Here is a 25,288-nt window from a genome sequence, read left to right as displayed (position 1 = left end):
AAGTTAGCGCTTTATAAATGATAATAAATAAATATACCAATTAGAGTTTGGACTGATAGGACTTTCTACAGATTTAGCCGATGTGGGGTACTTTGGATGTGGATCTTTTTGTGCAAAGGATTACATCTCACTTATTCCAGCTGGAGAACAAACCCAGGTGCGCAAACAGTGGATGTCTTCTTGCTGAATTGGAGCAATTTGAAAGCATAAGAGTTTCTCCTGTTCACAATAACGCAGAAGGTTCTCTTGGAAGTGAGGAAGCAGAGGTGTCCTTGTGTTTACAGTCCCCTTTTAGAATTCTCATTCATGGTTTCCAATGGTTTTTGGAGGCAGCAATAGAGGAACTGTAGTTGATTTCTGTATACACAGCAACACTGGTAGGTTGAGAAGGAGAGGATAGAATACCCAACAGATGGGGAAAAAACTACTTATTCTGATGGTTACATCTAACCGCAGATTCTTCATCTTGTGATGAGATACCAAAGTAGTACCACCCCATGTGGTGGGTCTGATGAATGACTCAGACCAGGAAATCCTGCAGGGCAGAACAGGAAAAATGCCCCTTCTGCTGCACATAGCTATCCACACAGTAGTGCTTTGTGAACGTGTGGCATAACATCCACTTAACTGTCTGGCAGATGTCCATAACTGACACACTGCATACCAGTGTGGTATTAGCAGCCTTTGCTGTGGTAGAATGAGTGCATAGTAGGCCTTCTGGAGGTGGTTCTTCAGCCAACCCACACCAAATTTTGATACACAAGACAGTCCAGATGGAAATGGTTATTTTTTTGTACAGTGTTCGTTTTTTGCCCCAGAGAATCTTACAAAAAGTGGACTGTCCTCCCAATGTTCTTTTGTGCGATTGATGTAAAAGCTAAGGGCTCTCTTTGGGTCCAGGCGATGATATTTATCTTCCTCTATACATAACTGGGTCAGGACGAATAATGCTGGCAGGTTAATAGACTGCCCTATCTGGAAAGTTCTGACAACCTTAGGGAGAAATGCCGTTTTGAACTCAGTACTCACTTGCCATGAACAAAGTCAAAAAAGTGGTGTATGGTTGCTGGACACAGTGACTAATTCACTCATCTGACAATTTCATGTGATCACTATGAGGATTGTCATCTTCAACAAAAGGAGGCATACCAAACAGATGGGCATTGGTTCAAATGGGACGCACAAGGAAAGCGAGAACCAAACTAAGGTCCCACTGAGGCATCACAAATGATGTTGGTGGGAACATATGGGTTCGCTCTTTAAAAAAATATTTTAATAGAGATGGCTGACCAGGTACGAATAGGAAGGCCAAATGATAAACTTTCACTGCTGCCCCAGCCAGGCCTTGCTGGGCTAGAAAAAGGCAAAACAATGCATTAGAAAACAGGTGCCTTTACAGGCTCAAACACCATCAGCTATCACTGCTCAATGTTAAACGTATGGAGGTAAAAGTTGTGCAGGCCTGGGCGAAGGACCTTGCCCTGCTGCAGTGACAGGAGGTCCTCCTGAAGGGGCAGCTAGATCAAAGGCTCATGACCAGGGCTCCTAATAACCACACTTTACTCACCTAGTCCGGAGTCGCTAAGATGGCTTGGGACTGGTCTTTCTTGATCTTCAGAACTTTGGGTAGGAGAATTAGATCCAGAAAGGCATACAGGAGTCCCGCGTTACAATGAAAGCGAAAGGAGTCTCCAAGCGAGAGCTGCCTTGGGAACTCCAATGTGCAAAAGCTTGGACACTTCATGTTCTCTGCAGTGGTGAAAAGCTCAAGCCAGAGTCTACCCATTGTTGGAAGGACCCCCAAGCCCCCGTCTAACCTCGGAGTGCAGCTGCCATTTTTGATATGCTAGGCAACGTCGGCTGAGTTAGTCTGGCCTTGATAATTCAGCCGCTTCCAAAGGCACAAAGCCTCCTGCTATATGAACCACGACCCCACTCCACTCGGTTTGTTGCAGTACCACATCACTGTAGTGTTATTTGTGAGAACATGTACCTGTTCCTTCTTGATGAATGGGAGTAGTAGTTTCAGTGGCAAGCGAATTGCTCACAGGTCCAACAAGCAGATGTGGAGATAGGCTTTTGTTGCAGACTTTAGTACTTTGATCTCTACACCTCACCAACCAAGCTACAATGCATCCATTACAACAATTCACTCTGGGTGGGGAAGGGAGAGTCTCCCATCGGACCAATTACGGTCTAGCAGTGACACTGCAAGTCTTTTGCTGTTTCCTCGGTCGCCTGGAATAATCAGGCAGGTTTCCATGGTGCTAAGCCCCCTGGGAATTCAGATCCCAGTGCAGAGCCTGCATGTGCCACCTGGCATGATCCACAAGGAAGATACAGTAGGTCAAAAGGCCAAAAACCCTCTGAGCTGCTCTCATTGAGACCCAGGCCAAAGGTTGAAACACCAAATATCCTGAACTCACTGAGGCAGAGAGATGGCTCTGAAAAGCACTGCATCCAGAATGGTGCCAATGAAAGGGAGCTTCTCCGAAGGAGACAGGTGTGACTTTGGAGCATTGATGGAAAATCCCATAGGTGTCAACACGTTGGCTGTCATCCAGAGGTGGTTTGTGGTAAGGCCACCTTCAGCAACCAGTGAACAAGGTATAGAAAGATTGGTATTCCTAATGGTCGAAGATGTGCAGCGACCACTAACATCACTTTCATGAAAACCCGAGGGGCACTGGTAAGGCCAAGGGGGGCATTTGGAACTAAAAGTGCTTGTGGCTCACAAGAAACCACAAGTAACGCCTGTAGGATGTGGAAATAGGTTTCCTGCATGTCTAACCCTACCATCCAGTCTCCTGCATCCATGGCAGACAGAATTGGGCCAGTGTGAGCATTGTGAACTTGTCCTTTCTGAAATACAAGGGGATAAGGTTGATGATAGGGCAAAGGCTTCCGTCTTTCTTTGGCATCAAGAGGTAACAGGAGTAACAACCTGACCCAACTTCTAATATTGTGCACCCTCTCTTTGGCTGCCTTTTATAAGAGCTAGAAGTTCCCCTTGCAGAATGGAAAAGTGGTCCTCCAGGAGGCAATGTATTATAGGAGAGGTGGAAACAGAGTAGCGTATCCTTTCTGGATAATCTGAAGCACCCACTGGTCAGACGTGATGCTCTACTACCCATGGAGACAAAAGGGCGTCTGTGCACCAGCAAGGGTAAATCAATGGGGTATTGCTGTAGCGGCTGATGTGGGGGCTAGGGGTTTGGGTACATTGTTGCCCCTACCGGCATGGACGCTGGCTGATAGACCGATCATCTGCCTCTGCATGCTTGGGAAGCCGGTTACTGCGGAGGCAAGGCCTGTTGCTGCCTCTGCTGAAACCCCACCCAAACCCTCAAAAGGGGCACAATTGTTTTTCTACCCACCCATGTGTTATTGCCTTTGTATCCCACTACCACGGTCTATATCTACATGAGTCAATGTACCAGTGAGACCTTGCTGCAGCAGTGTGTCACTGCATGAACATGTCTGAATCAGGTTAGTACCAGTGTACATTAACCCACCTAACTGACCCTGCCACCATTTGTCATTTTAACAAGACACGTGAGAAATGTATCCTGCAAGATACCAGGATAAGCAAAAACCTAGAGCTCAGATTGTAATTTCTAGCATTAAATGCACTTTTCATTACACGTCTGGTACAAAGCCACCAACTAATCCCATAAAACATGAATCACAAGCACTGCACTAATGGAACTAATGTCAGACTCAGTTTAACAAACCAACCTCTGGCTCAACTGTAGTCCAGGAGCTATGTGATGCCAAAGTGTGACACATTCCACCAACATTAGCAATGGCTTTGCCTCAATGTTTGGATATTACCGTATAGCCTACAGGTGAGTGAGGTCAGAACTGGAGGCCTGACCATGGCTGAACTATATTGAAATGCTTAAATAAATAAACTGCACCTACACTACCACCTGTGAGCATGTAGACCAAGGAACGGACTCCAACCACTTTCAGAGATGGCACTAGGTAGGATACAATATGTTTTCATGTCAGATGTCCACCGGGATTAAAGTTACATTAAAAGTTGCCAGCTAGTAGTCCAAGCGGTCGTGTAAGGGTTAAGAATATTTAAGAAGGGCGATGTGCAAGATCCTACCATTCACCAATGTGTCGCTTTCTTGAGCTCTATTTACTTTATTGACATCCTACAAAACGGTTTCACACTGATGCTTACTGGGCATTCTTTTGCATTTATCCGCCATCCAATAAAAAACATACCTGCAAATATTAAACTATTTATTTCTGGCATTCAGGGATTGGGAGGGAGTAGATGTAATTAGGTAATGCAAAATGCATCTGGGCATCACAAGGCCAGTGCCCCTCCATGGGTGCATTGGTCAGTAAATCTGAAGTAGCTTCTATTACTAAGAGAACTGTAAGTTAAAGAGTTTACACTTGCAAAAAGTGAACATTGCACACTTATCTGTGGAAACTTTGCTGGACGATTTGTCATAGCACTCTGAGCAATTAACAATCAGCTAATTTTCTTTTTAATGGGAAAACTACTTTACACAGTCATTGGAGGCGCAGTTAAAACAAATTATATTTTCACAGAAGGCATTTTAAATAAGCCTAGCAGATTGAGCCAAGCCCCCAGGCAACATGCGGTTTTGCCTACTCTAGTACACTAATAGCAAAACAAATCTAAAGATTCTTCCCATCTGGTACCTGACATAGACCACACGCCGACACTGGAAGTAAATGTCTATAAATTGGGCTACACTTCCTGTTTCTTCTGTCTACAGAGGCAGCCGAGTTTTATTCAAGCACAGTGTTATGGTTCTTCATCTTTTGACTTTTGCGGCACCCCACTTATCCATTACTGGAATCCAAGGACCTCCCACTAAATCATTATTGGAAGCCGGGGACCCTGGTCCGAGAAATATCAATGATTTGAACTGAAAAACAATACACAAAAGTACAGAAACAAACATTCATCGAACAAATGATGGAATAGTTTACTTAATTCACAAAACAATATACATTTTAATGGGAAGGTTGTTGATTCTCTAAATTCAAGAGGCCACCCATTGTCCCTACTATAGTCTGTTTGATGCAGGGGCACTGCTCCCACAAATCCATTGGAGGACACCAACTTAGTTTTTAACCTCCAATTCGTAATTCCTTAAGATTTACAGGACGTTTTAAAATGTCCAAGTTTACATTTTACTTCTAAATTGATATGCACTTCATTAATTAGTGAATATTATGTAATTTTCGAAGCAGTCGTGGATCACCCTGAGTAGGCACTGCCGATCCCTAAGGGTCCCTGACTAACAGGGTAAGAACCGCTGTTGTAAGTAATAATTTTCTTTTTATATACTGGGTATCCCTGGACCTACTTCAGGAGTCTCTTTCCAAAAAGTCCAATGGATTTTCTCTGGAGCGCTTGATCCTTAGCCAGCATTCAACGAGAGTTGCGCACCTATACTTGGTGCCCTACGTTGGCAGCTCGAACCATCACTTTACAAGCATGTGACCCGTGACAATACATTTCTCCGCCTTGCTGAACAGGTCGTGCAGGGAGTCACCAGTTGCCTGATCTAAAGAGAGACCATAAACTCTTGTTGGGATAGAAACAGCCTCAAGCAGGAAGCACTTGTTCATCTCAGAGGAAACTAGTTTAAGTAGTTTCACACAATAGAGGTGAAAAAAAGCTGCAGCAAGAGGATTTGTAAAGTTAATATTTGAGTGATAAATCACAAGGCATTGGGGAAGCCTTCTTACGGTGGTGCCAGGGGCATTAAGGAGTGGCTGGCATGTATTCCCCAAGCAGAGGCATCACAGATTGATAAAGCTTTTTTTTTGTTTACATTACTGCTGGTAACCCTGCCGGATGCATTGAGGTGATTCTTGGAGATGGTCTTGACTGGTGTCACCACTAATGTAATCTTGCCTGGTGTGGTCACTATTACAACACTAATAATATCAGTAGCTCGGGAAGATTTTCATTAAAAATAACTAGCTCTTACTACAGAAAGGCTAGAGACCCCTGCTGTGCACCAGTAATGTCAACCGTGGAATAATGGGCGATGTTCCTTTTGGATATTTAATTCCACTCCCTGCACGACATATGGTTAGTCAGTAGCAGCACGCAGACAGATACAGATGCGCTCTAGCAGACTTGGCAGCTTATAGCAATTCCTACTGGTGCACTCCCCTCTTACGGTGGCAAACCTTTGTGGTCCCCAGCTTGAGGAGATGAACATGAATCCTGACCCAGGATTGGAGAATATGGAATATACAGGATAAGTCAACAAAAATCTATTACATTGAAGTGTTTCCCAAATCTACCTCATATCAATCTTACAGCTGTATGGGGAATAGCCTCGTTCGATACTTTACTAATCCTGGACCTAGAATTGAAGAAGATAGTACGCACAGGGAGAGACTTAAAAAAACTTTTGCAATCAGGATGTCCAAATTCTCACCATATAGAATGTTATTTCCCTAATCTACCGCATGTCACTGTATATTCTGTGTTAACCGTGTATTTTGATGTTACCTTTATAGATGTATACGTACCTACGTCATTTCATTGTTTATAGTTATGCTATACAAGACGTATTTCTAATCTACCTTATGTAATGTGAAGCACCCCGATACCCAAAGGTCTGGTTCGCGCTATATAAAACTCTTTAAATAAAATAAATATATATATAAAGAAGGGTGGTGCTGGAGAGAAGGATAGTAGAGGACACATGTTCAACCATTTATCCGGGGTCATTGCAGACTCCAAGAAGGTATTTGGTTGAAGTCGTGTTTCCACAGTTCATGGCCGGTCCTTTTACAGGTGGTGTCGGAGCTGGGGCCAGAAAGGGGGGAGGGGAGGGGCTTTTCCTGGTGTCAGTCCACCTCCACCACCACCTCCCCCAGCAAAACAGGGACTATCCCTTTGTGGAACATTTTGAAGACAGCCCAGTGGGAGGCCACCTGAATACATTTTTAAGCAAAGGGGGCAATTCAGTGGCAGATGCTTGGGTTATTCAGACAATTCATTAAGGATGCGAGATTCAGTTCAGGTCCAGAATTCTTCCATTCCTCTCCTGCCCCTTCTCTTCAGCGCAGAGCTCCTCTGCAGGGGATTCTGAGCTGTTGGCCAAAGAAGCTGTTTCTCATGTTCCAGAGGCATAGCAAAGGCTAGGCTGTTCCTCAATCCTATTGTAAGTGCACACGCAGACAATTTCACACAGTTCTAGACTCAAAGTAAGTTAATGCTTACATTGTCACATTCAAGATGGTAACACTTGAATCCATACTGCCTTCGGTTTCTCTTGTGGACTATTTGGTTTCTTTGTACCTTAAGGACACATATTTACATGCCCAATACGCCCAGAGTCTCAGACATTCCCATTGTTTTCATCTTCTGGCAACATTATCAGTTCATAGACTTGCTGTTCTGTCTGGCATCGGAGTCTATGGGTATTTGCAAAAGTTTAAGCTCCCTTGGTAGTCATTTTGCATTCTAGTGGTATAAGAAACTTTCGATACCTTGATGACTGGCTAATCCTTGCTTCTTTTTGTAATGGAACAAGGGATCTGCAGGAAGTCTGTCAGTTGACCCAGTCGTTTTGGCAGATAATTGAAAACACCCATCTTCAACAGTTCTTTCTTTACCAATCAAGGAGGGAGAATCTTATATCAAGTGTGAGATCCTTGTTGGAGAAGGATCAAGCATCAGTCATAGAATGGTTGATGAGTGATGGGGAGATGGCTGATACCTTAGTTGGTTCTTAGTTTCGTAGTCATCTTCTGCCCTTGCAATAGCATCTTCTTTCACATGGGAGATTGTCTTCCATGAATATGAAGTGTTAATTTCTGGGACTCCACTGATTCGTCAGTCCATACATTGGTATCTTCAATCAGGGACTTGGACAAATGAGAGTCCCTACTCTGCCCCAAAGAGGTGTTCCATGGGTGGAGCGTGGGTGTTCCAACGCATCCACCCATGGGTTCTGAAGCATGCTTAGATTTACAAATACTGGTAGACCTGGGAATGCGTCAGAATGCTATGCCTTCCCAGGGGAGGTGTCACAAGAAATATCTTTATTTCTCCTCGTTTTTTCCTCTTTCTGCAAAACACGTAGGAGGAAAAAGCCTTGGAGGATAATTTTTGTGCATGAGGATGTCCCTTCCTCCACAAACAAAATCCTGCTTGTAACTCGGGCACCCTTGCAGCATGTTGCAACGGTGCCTGCGTTGGCACTAGAGCAGGAATGGACCATATTTTGATAGTTACAGGGCATTGCACCCATCTCCCTTTCAAGCAGAGCAGCAAGGGGTCTTGCTGAGTTGCGTAAAATAATCATAGATATGGCTCGTAATCTTTCAGAGTGATATAAGCACTACACCAAAATTCAAAAGTCCATGCTGTGCACATACATTATTTTTATTTCATTTCTCAAAATGACACTCACATTTAACTGAAACAAGTAAGAACATTAACAGATTAGAAAGGCATCTTTAACAAGAAGCTGGTATGCACACTTGTGAATCAGGACCATGGTGAATTCTATTGGATTTGAGCTGTGTTTTACTCTTTTAGGAGGGTTTAAAAGATCCCTGAAGCCAACATCTGGCACAAAAACAAAAATAAGACAAAAGAACTGAAAAGTACAAAGAATACTACATTTAATGCTTTCTGGGCTCTTACAGCTTTCTTCGCGTATCCTACATAGAGATCAAAAAGCCAAAATAAATTCACATAAGAAAACATCGGGCGGTACAACTTCACTAATTACTCACAATAACTTACACTCTTTGGTGCTTGAATCTTTACATCATGGATAACTAACTGACTTTCTTGTTCATTTATGTTCAAATAAAATATATACATTCGTAGTAGTAACTCTACACTTTCATTTTGTTCATTATATTAAATTTAGGGGTTTCCTCTTTTATAGAAGTTCATATTTCATCAATGATCGGCTAGAAAGTTACGTATTTGGGACACAGCAGAGGGCAGCCATAATCTACTCTCTACTCCCCACTTCCCTACCAAAGGGAACCACCCAAGCAAACCAGCTTATATTTTCTACCTGAGCTACTCGCAGCAAAGGGCTTGTATACTTTGCACAGAAATAAAAGAAAAACTTGACAGAAATGTGTTGACCTGTAGAAGGCAAGGAAGTACATGCAAGAGCAAACATGATTTCGTTCAAAGCAGTAAGGCACTTCGGAGGAGTCTCGACAGAGGGTGGTGTAAACTTTTTACAGAATGTTAGTCAGGGGCCTACCTGAAGCTTTGTTTTTTACACCTCCTAAACTTTCTAGGCGAGCCTCATTCTTAAAGTGTTACTTTCATAGAAAATATAGTTATAGTTCTGAATGCTAATCTAGAAAGGTATAGATTGGCAATAGTCAAGCTCAGAGACCATTGGTCATTTGGCACGGCACTGCGGACTGGTGACAAGTTGTCGACCCAGGGATCAGGGTCGTCCATGCAAATGACATTACTTCGTGAAGAACTCGCCCTCACTACTGAACATGTTGCCTATTTACTGGGATTTTGAGATGGTCATCGATTTGGTAGGTTATGAAGGGACAGTTTGAAAATAAGCACAAAAGCGACTGGAGGTTTAAAACTGCACATAAAATATTTAAGATCAGTATAAACATCCAATAGATTGTCCTCAATGGAGAATAAGCAGCAGCGGACAACAAGCAACAGACCTGCAGGCAAATCTACCTTTGCATGATATATGTTTTAGCCCCAACTTCGTCTGTCATGTGTGGTATTATCCACACATACTTCAATTGTCGCCCAGCGTTTCAGCAAAAATACCCCTTGGGAATGGATGATAAATTAGTTTGCAGTCAAGCAGTCTTCCTGCAGTGTTTAATGGACTAAAGAAGAAGCGCTTTCACATCCGGTAGGTGACATCAGGTCCCATGCATGCAGCAACTGTATTACTTTAGTGATGTTCTGACTCTTCCTGGTGTGATGGGGTGAAATGCCTGTATGGTTATGACTGCCGGGGTAATACAGCTCAGAAGGCACCAGATCTAGAGAAGGTGGCCCAGGATCTCACCAGATGATTGCCTCCACGCCCTCAATCACAGGCAATGTATTGTAAAACTTGGTAAAAATGACCTCCCAAAGCTACACCCTCACTTCAGGCAAAGATAAACAACACAGATTGCTCTGGTGCATGAAGTACAGTCCATTGGGCCTCAGACTCCATCCACAGGGGACCTCACGGCCTAGCCAAATGTAAAATAGCAGGAGGAACCCATTCAGGCAGAAAGCACCCATGTCCAAAATGACTTCTGCAAATAAACTCCAGTTCCTATGGAGAAAAGGGGGCAGGAGGGATCAGCACAGAATCTCCACTGAGACAAATCACAGCAAAGGGAAGAAACAGCGCTTCTTATAAAGGCATGTAAAGAACTACGCTGCTAGCACTGCGTCTGCTCACCCATGGGTATTGCTCCAAAGAAGACATCATTGCAATAGGTCAAGTATCTGGGGTGCTATAGCCCAGTTCTTTTTCCCATAGGATTACACGTAAAACTATCATTGAGAGAAATGGGATAAACCCTCCTTGCCTCCGACTCGGTCTGACAAATAGCTAGGAGGAAGCAAGCTTTACTCTCCATTTCCATAGGATCCATGCGAATGAACCAGTAGAACGTATTCTGACTCTCCTCCCGATTAAAACAGTGCCAAATGTACATATATGTTAGGCAACTGAGGCTCTAATAGAAATACAACAGAAAAATGATATTCAGCGAACGCTTAGCAACCAATTTAAAAATCAAGATGCATTTAGTTTCGTAAGCCTGGCACTTGAAGTCAAACTGGAACACCAAACAATTCTGGAAAGATCACGTCTCAAGTAATCCAAAGCAGAGTCACCTGTGTAGATGGTACAAGGTTGACCGCCCTACCTACCTTCTCGCCATCTCAGTCTCAACTCAGACATCCTGGACAAGGAAGCAATATCAATTTGTTACGAAATTTAGCTAACATACGACTACTCAAAATGTAAAACCGATAACCTATGGAGAACGCTTCAACTCAATATTAATAAAACACATTATGCAATTTGATGCCCTTTACGGACAAGCAATTTTTATAGGCACTTGGGAGCAAGGCAATAAAAATTAATCCTGTTCCATTCATCTATGCTACCAAGAGGATTGACGAGGCAGGAGAATGAATTAGTTAAAACCAATAATTTACTTAAAAACAAAAAGATAAAAGATTCTCTAGTAGGAGATAGTCCCGGGTTCTAGCTTGGGGAGACCATGATATAACAGGGTTACCAATACATTGATTTCATCAGTCCAGAAAGGGTTTCACAGTCTCAATATCTTAATCCATTTCATGGAATTCTGGGTTACATATTAGCTTTTCCAGGAATTAGAGGAAAGGGCCCTGCTTCAGAGACAAAGTAAATATATATATATATGTGTCTGCGGAAGAAATTAGGTAATTACATGGATTTCAAAAGGTTTTACAGTAAAGACCAGCAGCAGCCAGCGTAATCCATCAGAGACACAAATTCAAAAAAAGTTGGGCTGTCTTAAAAGACAGGGCTCCATGTTACCATTGCAGGAGCCTTCTTAAAGCCTCCAATTTGATACAGTCAACAGGAGGGCCCCGGCCTCACTAATGATGCATGATCATTATCAAACAAGTACTCTTCATATGTGGTTGGTTAGAGACTTGCTCAGGGTTCAGTGCCTTGTCTGTGGACTCACTACTGCCCTAGTGTGACAACAGGAGCACAATGAGCCACGCAACCCTATTCCAACACGCTTAGTGAAACAGTTTACAAAACAATTGTCGGGTCTCCGGCATACCTCAAAGCTCCCAATTTTAAAGAAATTGCCCTCATGATTGACATGCAATTCGCGTACTTCTTTAACTAATAATACAAGGCACATTTTACAGACTTGTACAACGCTAAGAGTTCAATCTTCAACTTGCAGCAGACGTTAAAAAAACTTTGATTCAGGGAAGATCATCCAAAAATAATATCTATAGGGTAAGTTAAGGTGAACATTTCTACTTTTTTCCCCAATCATAGGAGATCTTCCAGGTACCTCTGCAGCTCTAACGGGACTGGGCACACCAAACAAAATAATCATATAGCAGTAGCTATTCAACGAAAACACATTGGCTTTTTTAACAACTAAATTGTACAAACACTAAATTTGTTCCTATCTAGATTTCTAATGAATCCTTAAATAAAATTATGCATGAATTTAAGAGACCTCAAATGAGGGAAACCGCTGCTATATGTTCCAATTTGTGAATCGAAATAAATTATTAAAGGCACATCTTAAATATACAGACATCCTTAGAATGGTAAGCTATTTCTTCTCCTCTGTATAATGAGGCACTGAATGTAATGCCAAAATCATAATACCTGAGCCACTTGAAGACAAAAAAGGGAAAAGGTATGAAATTATTCGATTTGTTAAAATGTTATAAAATTGGGGGTTTTACTCAATTTTTCTGAACCTTAACATAGAAATTTCTCCGCATAAAGCAACATGCTTAGCTTTTGACAGAAAACAGTCGTTATGTTTATCTGGGACAAGATTTTACACTGAAAACCTAACTCTGGAAAACGTCTTTTATAATAGGTTTACAATGTGTACAGATTTCCAAAGTCAGGGCTGCAATAAATGGTGTACAGATTATTAAAGGGCACGCAGCTACCCACTTTAATTTCTTCAATTCATTACTTATCAAAGTAAAAATTCAGGCCACAATAGACACTATTATGCAAATATCTCACTGGCATTCCAATTAATGTAAAAACACCTAATCGGACAAGTAGCTGTACATTATAAATATTTCGATATCATAAAAGGCGTTCCCAATTCTAGTTATTTCTACGTGTTTCTGAATGCCATTCCAGGTATAGGGATCATGGTTCTGGGAATAGCTAGTTTTGTCACTTGTGTACAATCCTTTGACTGTGACGTAGTCATAGCGTGAACAGGCCACTCAAACAAACTTGTGCCCGAAAGGCAATCCAGTTCTACTGGCATCCATGAAAAACCTGTTCTACTCGACTGTGTTGTGCAACTCCTGTTTACACGGCGATGAGGCACATGGGGTATTATTGTTCTATCTGCATTCTGTTTCCCAGGTAGAGTTCACCTGTGTACAACACATTCATAAAATCTCCAAGTGTAGACTTCAAAAGTTCCTGAACTGGATACAGTTCAGCACACACACTGACTGAAAAAAAGAACTGCAGCCAGTCAGGCAATTCACAGTTCTCATTCTGCGAAAACTAATTTATAGAAAGAAAGATTAGTTTAGGTTTACTTCTCTCTCAATCCAGTATGCAACGGGTAATCCACTCAACCCCCTTGGATATTCCGGTAATAGGTCTGTATGTGCATAAGGCCACTTAAAAAAAGTACAAAGCCAAGAAGAGACACCCACTAAGCTCGATCAGCTGACCAGTGTCAATCTCAAATCTTGCAGCTCTGTAGAACTACTAAACACAGGCAAAGCAGAGCACGAACCTCTCCGCTTTACAGCTCTGGGTGGTATTTCTTCAGCATTTGCTAGAGTTCATATGTTCACTTAAAAGAATCTTAGATGTTTGCAAAGGCAAGCTGCTACTGGAAAGAAGTCTAGACTGAAAAGGATGGTGAGAAAAAGCTTCAGAATTCAAGAATTCACAAAAATCCAAGTTTTGAAGGAGGGTGAGCTTCTTTGGTAGTTCGTCCTCACTACTGGTTTCCACACGATGCTAGTCTAAATGTCTATACAGTTTCCTGGAGCCTCGCCCATCAGACAAGGCTCCCCGGCCAGGAGACCACCATCAGTGAGACCTTGTTCCTCTGTTCCTTCAGCATGGGGATTAGCTGCGAGTTGCTCATTCCTGTTGCAGATTTTCCATTGACAGCAACTATCTCATCACCACACCTGTTCAGAAGGAACACAACAAAAATGTTAGCAAAGACGAGCCATGAACAATATATGCTTTTTAAAATCTACTGCAGGTTTTAAGAGTCTTTCGAGGAGGAAGCAGTACAAGACCTCCAGACTTGAATGCAATTTTCTAACAGAAAAACATTGCTCATGATCATGTGTGCTAAAAGCCGGCAACTTTGAAACCAAGGAAAGATTACCCTTATCCCGCACAAGACATCCGTGCCATATGTATCTGCTGTAATTATCATTAGGCGGGCGTGAGATCCAGATCTTCCAGACCTTGTGCAGTGTTCCACCTTCAACGCCGAAACCTCTATCCTTCCAGATGCACATACACAAGAAAGTAGCCCAATACTGCTCGCCTTCCCTCCTCATCCTCTGCATCCAGCTGCCTACCCACAGATAAGTGTTTCAGTCAGTGAGAATGTGCATGGGAGGTCTGACAAACTGTGGATGGTGGCAGGGTACCCCTTTACCTCCCTGGGGACCTTTGTGTCCTACCCTAGCATGTGCCACATAGTGGACTATGATTCCTGCTTCCTGTCATTCTCTGATTCTTGCCAATCACCCCTCATCCTTCTGACTTCCATGTCCGGTCTCTACCCCCCACCTTCTCATCTATTCCAATATCTAGATTACCTTTCCAGCACCCTACCTGATGGCCAGACACAAGGGTGGCTACCCTACAAAGATCCATCACTGAGAGTGCTAAGATGCTGGCATTTCAGAGCTGACCATTCAATTTACTAAGCTCCTTCTTCAATCTGGTCCCCAAAGTTCTTTTCTCTTTTATACATCTCCCCGGTCTCACCTCGACACTTAGAAGAGACCATAGTGTGGCATAAGTAGGTGTACAATAATCGACGTACAAGATATTAGAGCGCACACTCCATGGATTTTCTGTGGCTATAATTATACATAATATTTAGTTGGTTCCACAGCAACTGGCACTGGATAGCATCAGCATTTCAGTGCTCTCCACTTCTGGGCAGCTGAAGGTAGATTGGAATATCATGCAGGTTGTTGGGATGAAGATGTTGTGGTGAGCCCAGCTTGCTGCACAGAACACCACAAAACTACTACTTTGGGTGCCAGGTAAAGAAAAATCTCCTCATTCCGAGTTGTACATTGGAGCTTGCTTTCACTAAACAAAGACAACACCCTTGCAGCCACACACCCTACGTGGTCTAACATGCTAACCTTGTAGGGAAGCACTTCAAAGCCCCAAATAGGTATGGTAAGCACTATATAAATGTTACAATATAATACAATAGCACAGACCATCTATGTTGCACAGTACACACTGAAAATGTAGGGGAGGTTCTGTCTCTCGAAACAAAAAGTATATCTTCCTACAACTGTCAAATTCTAAAGGAAAGAGGTGGCTGACATTTCTCCAAAAAGCACTCTGTTAGGCATGCCTGTGCAGGGCTAGCACTGAAACCAAAATTCTCCTATAGCCCTCTAGGACACTGTGGTCGCACTTCCCAACCATCTCTGACCCCCACAAACACGCAAATACACACGCACACACACACGCAAATACACACGCAAATACACACACAAACGCAAATACACACACACACACACACACGCAAATACACACACACACACGCAAATACACACGCAAATACACACACACGCAAATACACACGCAAATACACACACACACACAAACACACACGCAAATACACACACACACACAAACACACGCAAATACACGCACACACACAAACACACGCAAATACACGCACACACACACACGCAAATACACGCACACACACACACACGCAAATACACACACACGCAAATACACACGCAAATACACACACACACGCAAATACACGCACACACACACACACACGCAAATACACACACACACACACACACACACACACACACACACACACACACACACACACACACACACACACTACCCACTCAGAGAATAGAGCAACATGTGGGAGGCTTAGAATCTTGCAGTTACAACGCAGATGGAAACACATACTTGAGCCTCCCATCATAATAGGCGGGAGTTGCAGGCACAATGGTTTTTATGAAGAAGGGCTGGTATCCTTTGTGCTCCTCGAAGCCCCCGACGATGCTGAACCCCCAGCTCTCTGCATTGCTTTTCTGGAGCGAGATTTCTCTGCAGCAGTGGAGTGAGCTAAAAGCAGAAACAAAAACTCAAAGTTAATAGAAGAAAAAAAAACTTAAGAGAAAATAAGAAAAAAACAAGGCTGTATCCATTTTTGGGGTAGTTGATTTTTCTGGATTGGGGAGTAAGAACATTAATGACGTGTGTTCGTAAAGTCTGAAATGGCTGGCATCACCTGGGACAGCTTTAAAGGATTGAAGATGCGTGGGTTCTCCACTGGTGCAAGTGATTCCGCCTGGCGAGGTTATGCATGGACATCACTGCACGGATAGCGGGGGTGACCGGTCCTCAGACACACGAGAGGGAACAGGACACCGTGATTGAAATTGATAACCTTAGTGGATTGACTAATATGTGTTGAACTCCCAGAAGAAACACGTGCGGTTATAAAAGCTGATATAGAGTGCCGAACATATACTCGGTTTTTGAAGATAGAACTTTCTGTAATATAAAGCGTCCCCCTAAAGAAGTCCCCTGAGAATAGGGACGAAACGTGTATGACACGTCATCTTGTTTTATCAAAACAGTTGAAGACTATATAAATAAAATTGATGGAAAAACAATTTGAATGTGCAAAAATCTAGTTATTGCACAATAGTAGCTTTTGCTGCCTTATGTTCCATTAGGATTTCGTATAAATTTGAGAGTATAAAGAGATCTCCTTAGATCTTCTAAATTTTGTGCTTCTCAAATTTTGTATTTGAAGGTCCTCAGACACGCCTCTCAGTGAGTCCATAATGCCAGGAGGACACATGGAGAAGAGTCCACCACAAGAGTCTTCTGAGGGAAGATGTGGAGAGGTGAGGTGGAGAGGTGTGGTGCAGCAGCCAGGGCAGCTGACTCCGGAGCACAGGGTTCACGGTTCGATCCCAAACTCCGGTGGCAGCTCAGCACCATGTGACTCTGGGCAATAGCTCACTTAATTTCCACGACAGCCCCCAGCGCCTTGAGACCCGTAAGGGTGAGTAGTTCGCGCTTTACAAATACGGATTTACATTTATTTATTTAATTACATGGGGAAGGCAGTCCAAAAGCAAATCTGGGTACCAATTTCCCCGAGAGCTCTTTCTGAGTATATACAGGAAAAACAAAGATGGCACAGGGGCCTGCATGTATTCTTTGTGCCCCTTTCAATACATATACGCAACCCACAATCCCTCGCCAATTCGTGTGGCAATCACATGGCTCATTTAGACGGACTTTAACACCCTGAAACACAATTCCTGTGTGCATCATATGTATCCATTCATGGTTAGTACATCGTCTCTCATGAAAAATTGCTCCATTTCATTTCCAAGTTCCCTCTGGCAATAAAACTGGTTCTACAATTGGACGCAGCCTTGGCCATGGGGCACGTGATATAGCGAAGGTTCGCAATGAATGCCTTTGTTTGTATTTTACTGAACTGAAACACAGTTGTTGCTTCTTCCTGTAATGCATAAATATGAATTTTGCAAGAGCCAATGAAGAACACACTGAACAATACAAAGGGCAGTAATGCAGCCAGCCAACCTAGTATCTAAATATTCCCTGGTTCCAAAAGGGATGCAAGAGCAAAATAACGTTTAATTAAAAAGAACACTAGATTTTAAAACTAACTTACGTGAGTTTGTCTTAAAACTGGCTGCTATCAAAAACACATTTAGTTCAAAGTAGTTAGGAGAGCATGCTATTATCAACCCCTCTCCCCCATCTACCCAAAGAGATTACATGTTTTGTCCCCATCACACCCAACCTCTTAGAGGGTCTTCAAACATGGTTTGATTTAATAGATTCACTATACAGATCTAAAAAATGATCACTGGAACTACTAAACAAATACTCACTTGAATCACTTTTAAAACTCAGTGTCCTCATTCCTCACAAAATTAGTACTACTGATGTATGGGCCACAAAGTATACATACATACAATGCATACAAACGCAACCAAGTTAAGTGCTCTATTCATACATTACAGAAGGCTCTAGCCACAATTCTAGCACTACTGAATTCTTCCTTGCACAAATACCCACCAAATACTGTGATGTCTGTTCATAGGTTCCTGTGTCACAGAATACCCAAGTTACTTTGCCATCAATGTAATAATTTGGAGACCAGAGCTGTAGTGTTGATTTTACAATATTTAAGCCTGGAAGGCATTTCGCCTCTGCAAAGAAGAATACTGCTCTGCGACTCTAGGCCCACAGAAGAGCTTCAGATTATATGCAACTTGTATTTTCTATACTTTTATTTTTATTTATTTATATTCTTGTATAGCGCAGGACTCGACCCCCGGAGGGGTATCTCCGCGCTTGCGCTTATACCAAGAAAGCCTAATCATGATCTTAGACTGTGAGGGAATCAGTGTTGTAATATCTTAAAAGGCCGAAAATAAGTATGTTTTTAAAGTCTTCCTGAAAGACTGAAGGTTGGTGATTTGTTTCAAAGTGGGGGGGGGGAATGAATTCCATAGAATGGGGCCTTTGTAAGAGAGAGCTCGACCTCCCTGCCTAGCTTTTCTAATCCTTGGAACCTCGAGCAGTTGCTGACTACTGGAGCGCAGAGTGCGTCCAGGACTGTAGGGGTTGAATTTTTCTTTCAAGTACTTAGGTCCAGTGCCAAACAGACATTTGTGTATTGTGCAGCAGATTTTGAATTTTACACGTTGCCTAACCGGCAACCAATGGAGTTTGTCCAGGAGGGGACGTGAAGCAGTCCTTGGCTGAGCATTGAGAACAAGTCTCGCTGCAGTATTCTGGACCACTTGTAGTCTTTGTAGTTGTTCCTCATTGGCAGAGATGAACAGGCCGTTACAGTAGTCCAGTCTACTGATCACCAACATCTGGACAAGTGTTTTCCTATAGTTATCAGGTAGGAATGGAAAGACACGTTGTAGCAGTCCGATGACACGGAAGCAAGATCCTGCTACTTGATTTGTATGTTCTTTGAACAAAAGTGCCTTATCGAGCCGCACACCGAGATTTTTTACGGTCTGTTTGGGACTTGGTGCTGGTCCCAAATCCGGGGGCCACCATTCTGGAGACCACAGAAGCGTGGCCTCCCCGAACAGCATGACCTCCGTCTTGCCTACATTGCACTGGAGGCAATTTAAGGCCATCCAGTCCGATATTGCCCTCATTCCGTCCGCAAAGGATTTTTGTATTGCGGGCGTGAGGGTCTGAAAGGGGAATAAAAGCGGAGTGCCGTCAGCATACGACACTGGGGTGAACCCATGTGCTCTTACAATGTCTGCCAAGGGGGCCACATACACATTAAAAAGTGTGGGGCTTAGGCATGAGCCCTGTGGCACTCCCTTGGTGAGCTCCCTTGAGATGGAATGATGGGAGCCCAATCTGACTCCTTGCAAGCGGACCGAAAGAAAGCTCTCCAACAAGGACAGAGCCACACCTCCTATGCCCACCTCCCTCAAATGACCGAGAAGTATCTCATGTGACACCGTGTCGAAGGCAGCGGATAAATCTAACAGCACCAGAATCATGGAACCCCCTCCATCCAGTGACATCCTGATGTTATCGGTCACTGAGAGGAGGGCAGATTCGGTGCTGTGATTGGGCCTAAACCCAGATTGAGAAAAGTCTAGACCCTCCGCTGCCTCGATGTACTTGGACAGATGGGTGTTCACATGTCTTTCGGTCATTTTGCTGAGGTAAGGCAGGAGGGAGATGGGTCGGAGGTTTGAAAGGTCTGTCCATGGAAGTGCCGCGTTCTTTCGGATAGGGTTCCCCACCGCTTTTTTCCACTCCGTGGGCACATGTCCTTCCCTGAGATAGTGGTTTATTACTGCTTGGATGTGAGGTCCAAGCAAGGTACTCAGGGAGGCAACTATTTTAGCGGGCAAGAAATCATCAGGAGACCCCGATTTTATGTGACTAATGAGGGAGGGTAGATCTAAGTCACTGACTGCTGGAAATGTCATAAGTGAAATATCTCTCTGTGTAGGCAGAGTAGAGGGAATAGAGGTGTTGCTCTTTTGGCTGGATGCCCTCATAATTTTCTCATAAATGAAATTTATTTTATTTTCAAAAAACAAAGAAATTTCATCACATAGGGATTGGGAAAAATCATCTGGGCTTTCACATGCTACTGGTTTTACAAACGCCTGTAGTATTTTATATAATTCCTTGGAGGAATTACCCGCCTCTGCGAGTTGCTGAGTAAGGCTGTTCTTCCGTGCAAGTTTAATATTTTTATAATAGTTAGACTGGGCTTCGTGATGGGCTTTCTTGCTTTCCTCTGTTCGCGTTTTCCTCCATTTCTTTTCTATCTTCCTACATCCCTGCTTCTCTATTCCGAGTGCTTCAGTATACCATGCTTCCTGCTTGGAAGTAGGGTATTGTTTATGTAGCTTCAGAGGGGCTAGTTTATCAATTGCCTCTGTGAGAGAGTTGTTAAATTTGGATAATGCGGATTCCACATTATCCTTTTCTATAGGGATAGGCTGCTTCCATACCCTCTGCAATTCCTCTACCGTTACTTTGTGCCACTGTCGACGCCAAATAGGTAGGAGAGTGTTCTTTTGAGAGGGTTTGTCCACTCCTAATAGAGAAAATTCCACTATAAAGTGGTCAGACCAATTTATTTGAACAGTGGGTTGACACCGTACTTTAGAGCAATTGGAGAAGAGCAAGTCTAGGAAGTGACCTCCTTTGTGTGTGGGTCCGCTGTTCTGCAGATCTAAACCAAGGGTGGATAGGTCAGCGAGCAGAGATATAGTTTCTGGGTGCGCAGAAATGTCAGCATGAATATTAAAATCACCAAGAAGAATAAAATCTTCCTTTGCTTTAAAATGTGGAGCTAAAAGCTCCAAAAGAGAAAGAGAGAAGCCCACGCTAGATCCCGGTGGGCGATAGACTAAAGCTCCTTTCCAAAAATTTTTTGTGGCTGAATTAATTTTAAAAATCATTATTTCTAATTGTGGGCAGTACTTTTGTTCTAATATAGTAACCTTCAGGTGTTCTTTATACATGATGGCTAAACCACCACCTATTTTCTCTGGGCGATCTAAATTTACAAACTTATATCCCAAGGGAACCCCTAATGCTATAGCAGGGACGGTATGGGGTTTTAGCCAGGTTTCCGTTACAAAACATAAGTACTTACCTTACTACTGAAGAGGCCAGGCAGAAAAATCCATCCCCTCACATATAAACCACTGTGCATGCTAAATGCAGGTTTCGTGATGACGCGGCATTGTGAAAATGACCGCTATGGGTGGTACAAAAGTTTAAGCGTAATGTAACTTCTGTTTGTCCCATTCATTACATTTATGTAATTCTCTAAATCCTTAATCAGATTTATGTTTTCATTCTCTCTGGTGTATGCCAGAAAGAATGAAATATTTAAATCGGATTAAGGATTTAAAAAAAAAAAAAAAACAATCTTCCATTACTTTGCCTATTCCGAAGCACATTAGCCACCTTTGGACCCACAAGTAGATAAAGTAGCTTGCATTTGAACCTAATTTGTGAAACACTTATAAGCTTTGATAAAACAGAAGCAAAGCACATGCAACAATCTGGCTTGAACTTAATCCCAAGCAGTATAGTGCAAAAACTACTTGAAACCACCCAGTGGTGCGGTCTGCTGGCATGGTCTGTGGTCCAGTTTCTTCAATTGTCAACTTTTCTTTTCATAAGTGTGCCCATTAGTGTCAACACCATTGAGTTTGAGACCACTGCTGGTGACATTGGCTTCTATCTAGTTCTGTATGTCCTCACTTAAGTCAAGAGACTGGATAATGTAGCCAGTGGTAAGGCCACTGCCTCAGTAGGCTCCTCGACGTACCTTGGAAGTGCGAGCCACGTGATCCAATAAGGCGACCAAACATTGCCCTTCTCTCGGGATGGAGTAGACGGCTCATCTGAGGATTCAAAGTCCTTCTCTGGCACAGGCAACTCCAGGGCTTTCAGGACTACTGTATGCAAAGCCGCATTGGACTTCAAAGTGGAAACGGCTTCTAAATAACTCAGTTGAGTCAAATCAGCACCATTAATGCTCAGCAGCACATCTCCTGCAAGATAGGAACACAAACAGATCATTGGCTAAAGGACGAGTGCCGTAAACATTAAATGGGCTTCACACTCCCTTATTTAAGCATTCACAACCCAGATTTAAAACCTCAAGAAAGTCAGTATTTGTTCACATTCACATAAAGAGAATTGACAAATAAAACTGGAGGAAAATAATGCCAACAGTGTTAGGCCAAAAAAAGCTGGCTTAGTGGCTGGGGGGAAAGAAATGTATGGCCATCTCTTCAACTGTCATAAAGGCAGGATAGTTTATTCCTTCAGATAGTAATGATACCACATTGTCACTCTGCAGTGACTAAGCAATGCATACATATTTATGTAGTGGTGCAGTGAATGGTTGGTATCTAGCTTGAAGTCACCAGCAACAGCATAGCTTTTAAATATCCTAAAGAAGGTTTAGTTGTCACTTGAATTATAATTACTCGAGGCTTTGTTTAATTTGCAACAATAAATTTATAATGGACTAAATCGATTACCACCAGAGACGTGCGTCAGGGATGGGTGGAGGTAGGTACAGGGGAGTGAACACAAGCTCAACTCAAAATACATTCAATAGCTGCAATAAATGATTGTTCAGTCACATACTTGCTTTTATGAAAAGAGCATATTATTATACAAAACAAGGGAGCCCAAAGTAGCAATAGGTCTGGGACCTTGGGATTAATTACTGTTACAAGAAACACTGGTCCCAAATTTCAACATAGATAGCCAAGCAATAAATATAGACCAAAAATGGAATCTATATTGAATGTACAGCCGGACATATTTAATAATTTATTATATTCAAAATGAAAAAGAGGTTACTAGATAATGCTCAACAGATAACGCGGGCCTTTGAAGAATGAGACACAAGGCCGATCCTGTGTGTCTCATTCTTCAAAGGCCCGCGTTATCTGTTGAGCAATTGCTCGCGGCACGCCAGACTCCCGATTTTTGGAGTTGCGCAGCAGTGTTGACGGACCCGATGTAAATATTATTTAACATCGTGGCTGGTGAAATTTGACCATCTCTAACCCTACTCTTTCAATCATTATCCGGTGGCGTATAGTACAGATTATATTCTGATACCTTAAACCAGGAACTTAAGAGATGCAGCTGCGTCACGCTGAGTTAAGGCATTAATGTATATGTCCTGATGATGATCCCACATTTGTAGGGGATCGAAACGTCGTCGACAATTTGCACTTGATGATTTGCATTTTTCATTTGATGAAATCACACAAAGTGTAATTAACTGTCTGTTTTATTGTTTGTTTTTTTTTTTTTTGGAAAACCTTTATTATATCGTTCAACACAAAATACAGAAGTAGCCCTGCATCGACAGGGGCCGGTCACCACATGTATGCAAAACGTATCAGGAAATCCAATAACACAGCTCTTCAGCCGACAACCCATGGGTCCGGCAGCGGTAGAGGATAGACGATGTATTGAAAACATTTCGAGATCAAGGATATGCCTAAGGTTTCATTTTATATTTAACCCCCCCCCCCCCAAAAAACAAGATAAAGAGGAAGATACAGGATATCCGGATCTACACACTGGAGGTATAAAAATGCAGGTAGGCGTTATAAGGCAGTCATGGACCAAGATAGACCAACAGTAAAAATGCAAGCACCAGTATGTTCACTAAGGGAGAAGAACAAAGCTACCAATCTATCATCATAACCACCCACCCCAAACCCCGCCCACTCATATGCTGCAGGATGAGATCGAAAGTATCGCTACCGGACCCTGCGAGAAAAAAGAAAAGGGACCATAGAACACAACAAAGGCAAAATAACAAACCACCCCCGCACCCCCCACCCTGCACCCCTGCAATGACTACGGCCTACCCCACTAGCAGCGTGCCTGTCGCCCAGAGGAATACCCTAAAGAGAGAGTAAGAGAAGAAAGAAGGGGCCATAGAACAAAACAAAGGCAAAATAACAAACCCCCCCACCACCCTGCACCCCTGCAATGGCTACGGCCTAACCCACTAGCAGCGTGCCTGTCGCCCAGAAACGTCCCTAAAAGACAGAAAGAAACGGAGGAGGAGAGACAAAAAAACACACTCCCGGACTCCCTTACCCTCCACCAGACGCGACCACCCGGAAACAAGTGCCGCGAGATGCACAAACAATCCGGGTAAGTACGAAACATACCACCAGACTCCCGCATTTCACAGGTCACAATCCCAGCAGCAGATTAAATTATTTTCCCGTATCCTAAAAAGTCCCACAAGTTAACCCTGGCCAGTACGAATGTCCACTGGAGCACTTATAACCCAGGCCACTGCAACAATGAGAGAGGTAAAGTTTTCATGAAAGTTCAAGTCAGTATGAGCAAGCCAAAAAAAGGATAAAAGTTCACGATCTCCACAGAGCAAGCGAGGAAAAGCGTGGAAGGATGATAAAACTTTCCAATAGTCACAGGTGATCTTGTTAAGGCAGTCAAGCTCGTCCATAGTGATATTCGGCGAGATAGGGTTCAAGCAAGGGACGCTGACAATGTCCACGGGCGCGCGATCTGTCTTATTAGAAACCAGCAACGCCAAAGGGATCCGGCGTCTGCACAGGGACCTCGAAGTTGGATACACGATGTTTCGTTGGTGGCACCGCTGGCTGCGATGATGGCAAAAAGCCGCTGTCCGGTCTCCGGCAAAGATCATCCATTGTTACCGACAGTGCCTGGTAGTTGACGATGATCTGTGAGTGGAGCGCTCTAATGGCCACCATTACGGCGCGCAGCGGTGGTGTGTCTTTCGTCCCCTTCATCTCCTCTCGTAAGCAACAGATCAGGATGCAGACCCCGGAGGCCGGCTACTCCGGGGAAGCAGGCAACACTGGAGCGGACACCAACCACGGGCGCTCTCACCTCACAATTTTGCACCTTCGCCGCTGGTCGGGGCTCCCATCCGCACCCCCCCGACAAGCTTACTATGTCTCCGGGCGTCGGATACAGGGCCGCAGCAAACGGTGTGTCACGCCGTGGCGTGTGCGTTGCAGGCAGGATACGAAATCGCCGTTTAAAACAGGTAGATTATGTCCCCGTTCGGGAGACCGGACAAAGCCCAAGGTTCACAGCCGTTGTTGTTCAATTCCAGCCCGGATGGGTTAGAAATCGAGGCCCCGGCTTCCACTCCCAGGTAGGCCGAAAATTAAACACGGCGTATCTCCGTCATCCGGTGTGAT

General features: G+C 43.4%; 1 protein-coding gene and 1 long non-coding RNA gene across 4 annotated transcripts in view; one reads left to right on the top strand and one right to left on the bottom strand.

Moving 5' to 3' along the window:
* The window catches only part of LOC144752167 (uncharacterized), an 85,775-nt gene that overhangs the window by 12,767 nt on the left and 47,720 nt on the right, over positions 1–25,288 (top strand). Inside the window, exon 2 of the long non-coding RNA XR_013594036.1 lies at positions 16,795–17,049. This is a non-coding gene — a long non-coding RNA (uncharacterized LOC144752167). The remainder of the gene's footprint in view (positions 1–16,794; positions 17,050–25,288) is intronic.
* The window catches only part of LOC144752166 (ligand of Numb protein X 2-like), a 169,442-nt gene continuing 152,543 nt past the window's right edge, over positions 8,390–25,288 (bottom strand). For all 3 annotated transcript variants that reach the window (XM_078640094.1, XM_078640093.1, XM_078640095.1), the window contains exons 8-10: positions 21,874–22,099; positions 15,939–16,097; positions 8,390–13,921 (exon numbers count right to left, since the gene is read on the bottom strand). In XM_078640094.1, the coding sequence (XP_078496220.1) occupies positions 13,786–13,921; positions 15,939–16,097; positions 21,874–22,099 (521 nt within the window). In that variant the 3' untranslated portion in view covers positions 8,390–13,785. The remainder of the gene's footprint in view (positions 13,922–15,938; positions 16,098–21,873; positions 22,100–25,288) is intronic.

This window comes from Lissotriton helveticus, chromosome 4_2 (genome assembly GCF_964261635.1).
Source record: "Lissotriton helveticus chromosome 4_2, aLisHel1.1, whole genome shotgun sequence".
In the NCBI taxonomy this organism is placed as follows: Eukaryota; Metazoa; Chordata; class Amphibia; order Caudata; family Salamandridae; genus Lissotriton; species Lissotriton helveticus.
Note: the sequence above shows the minus strand (reverse complement) of the source record. Positions and strands in the feature narration are given on the sequence as shown.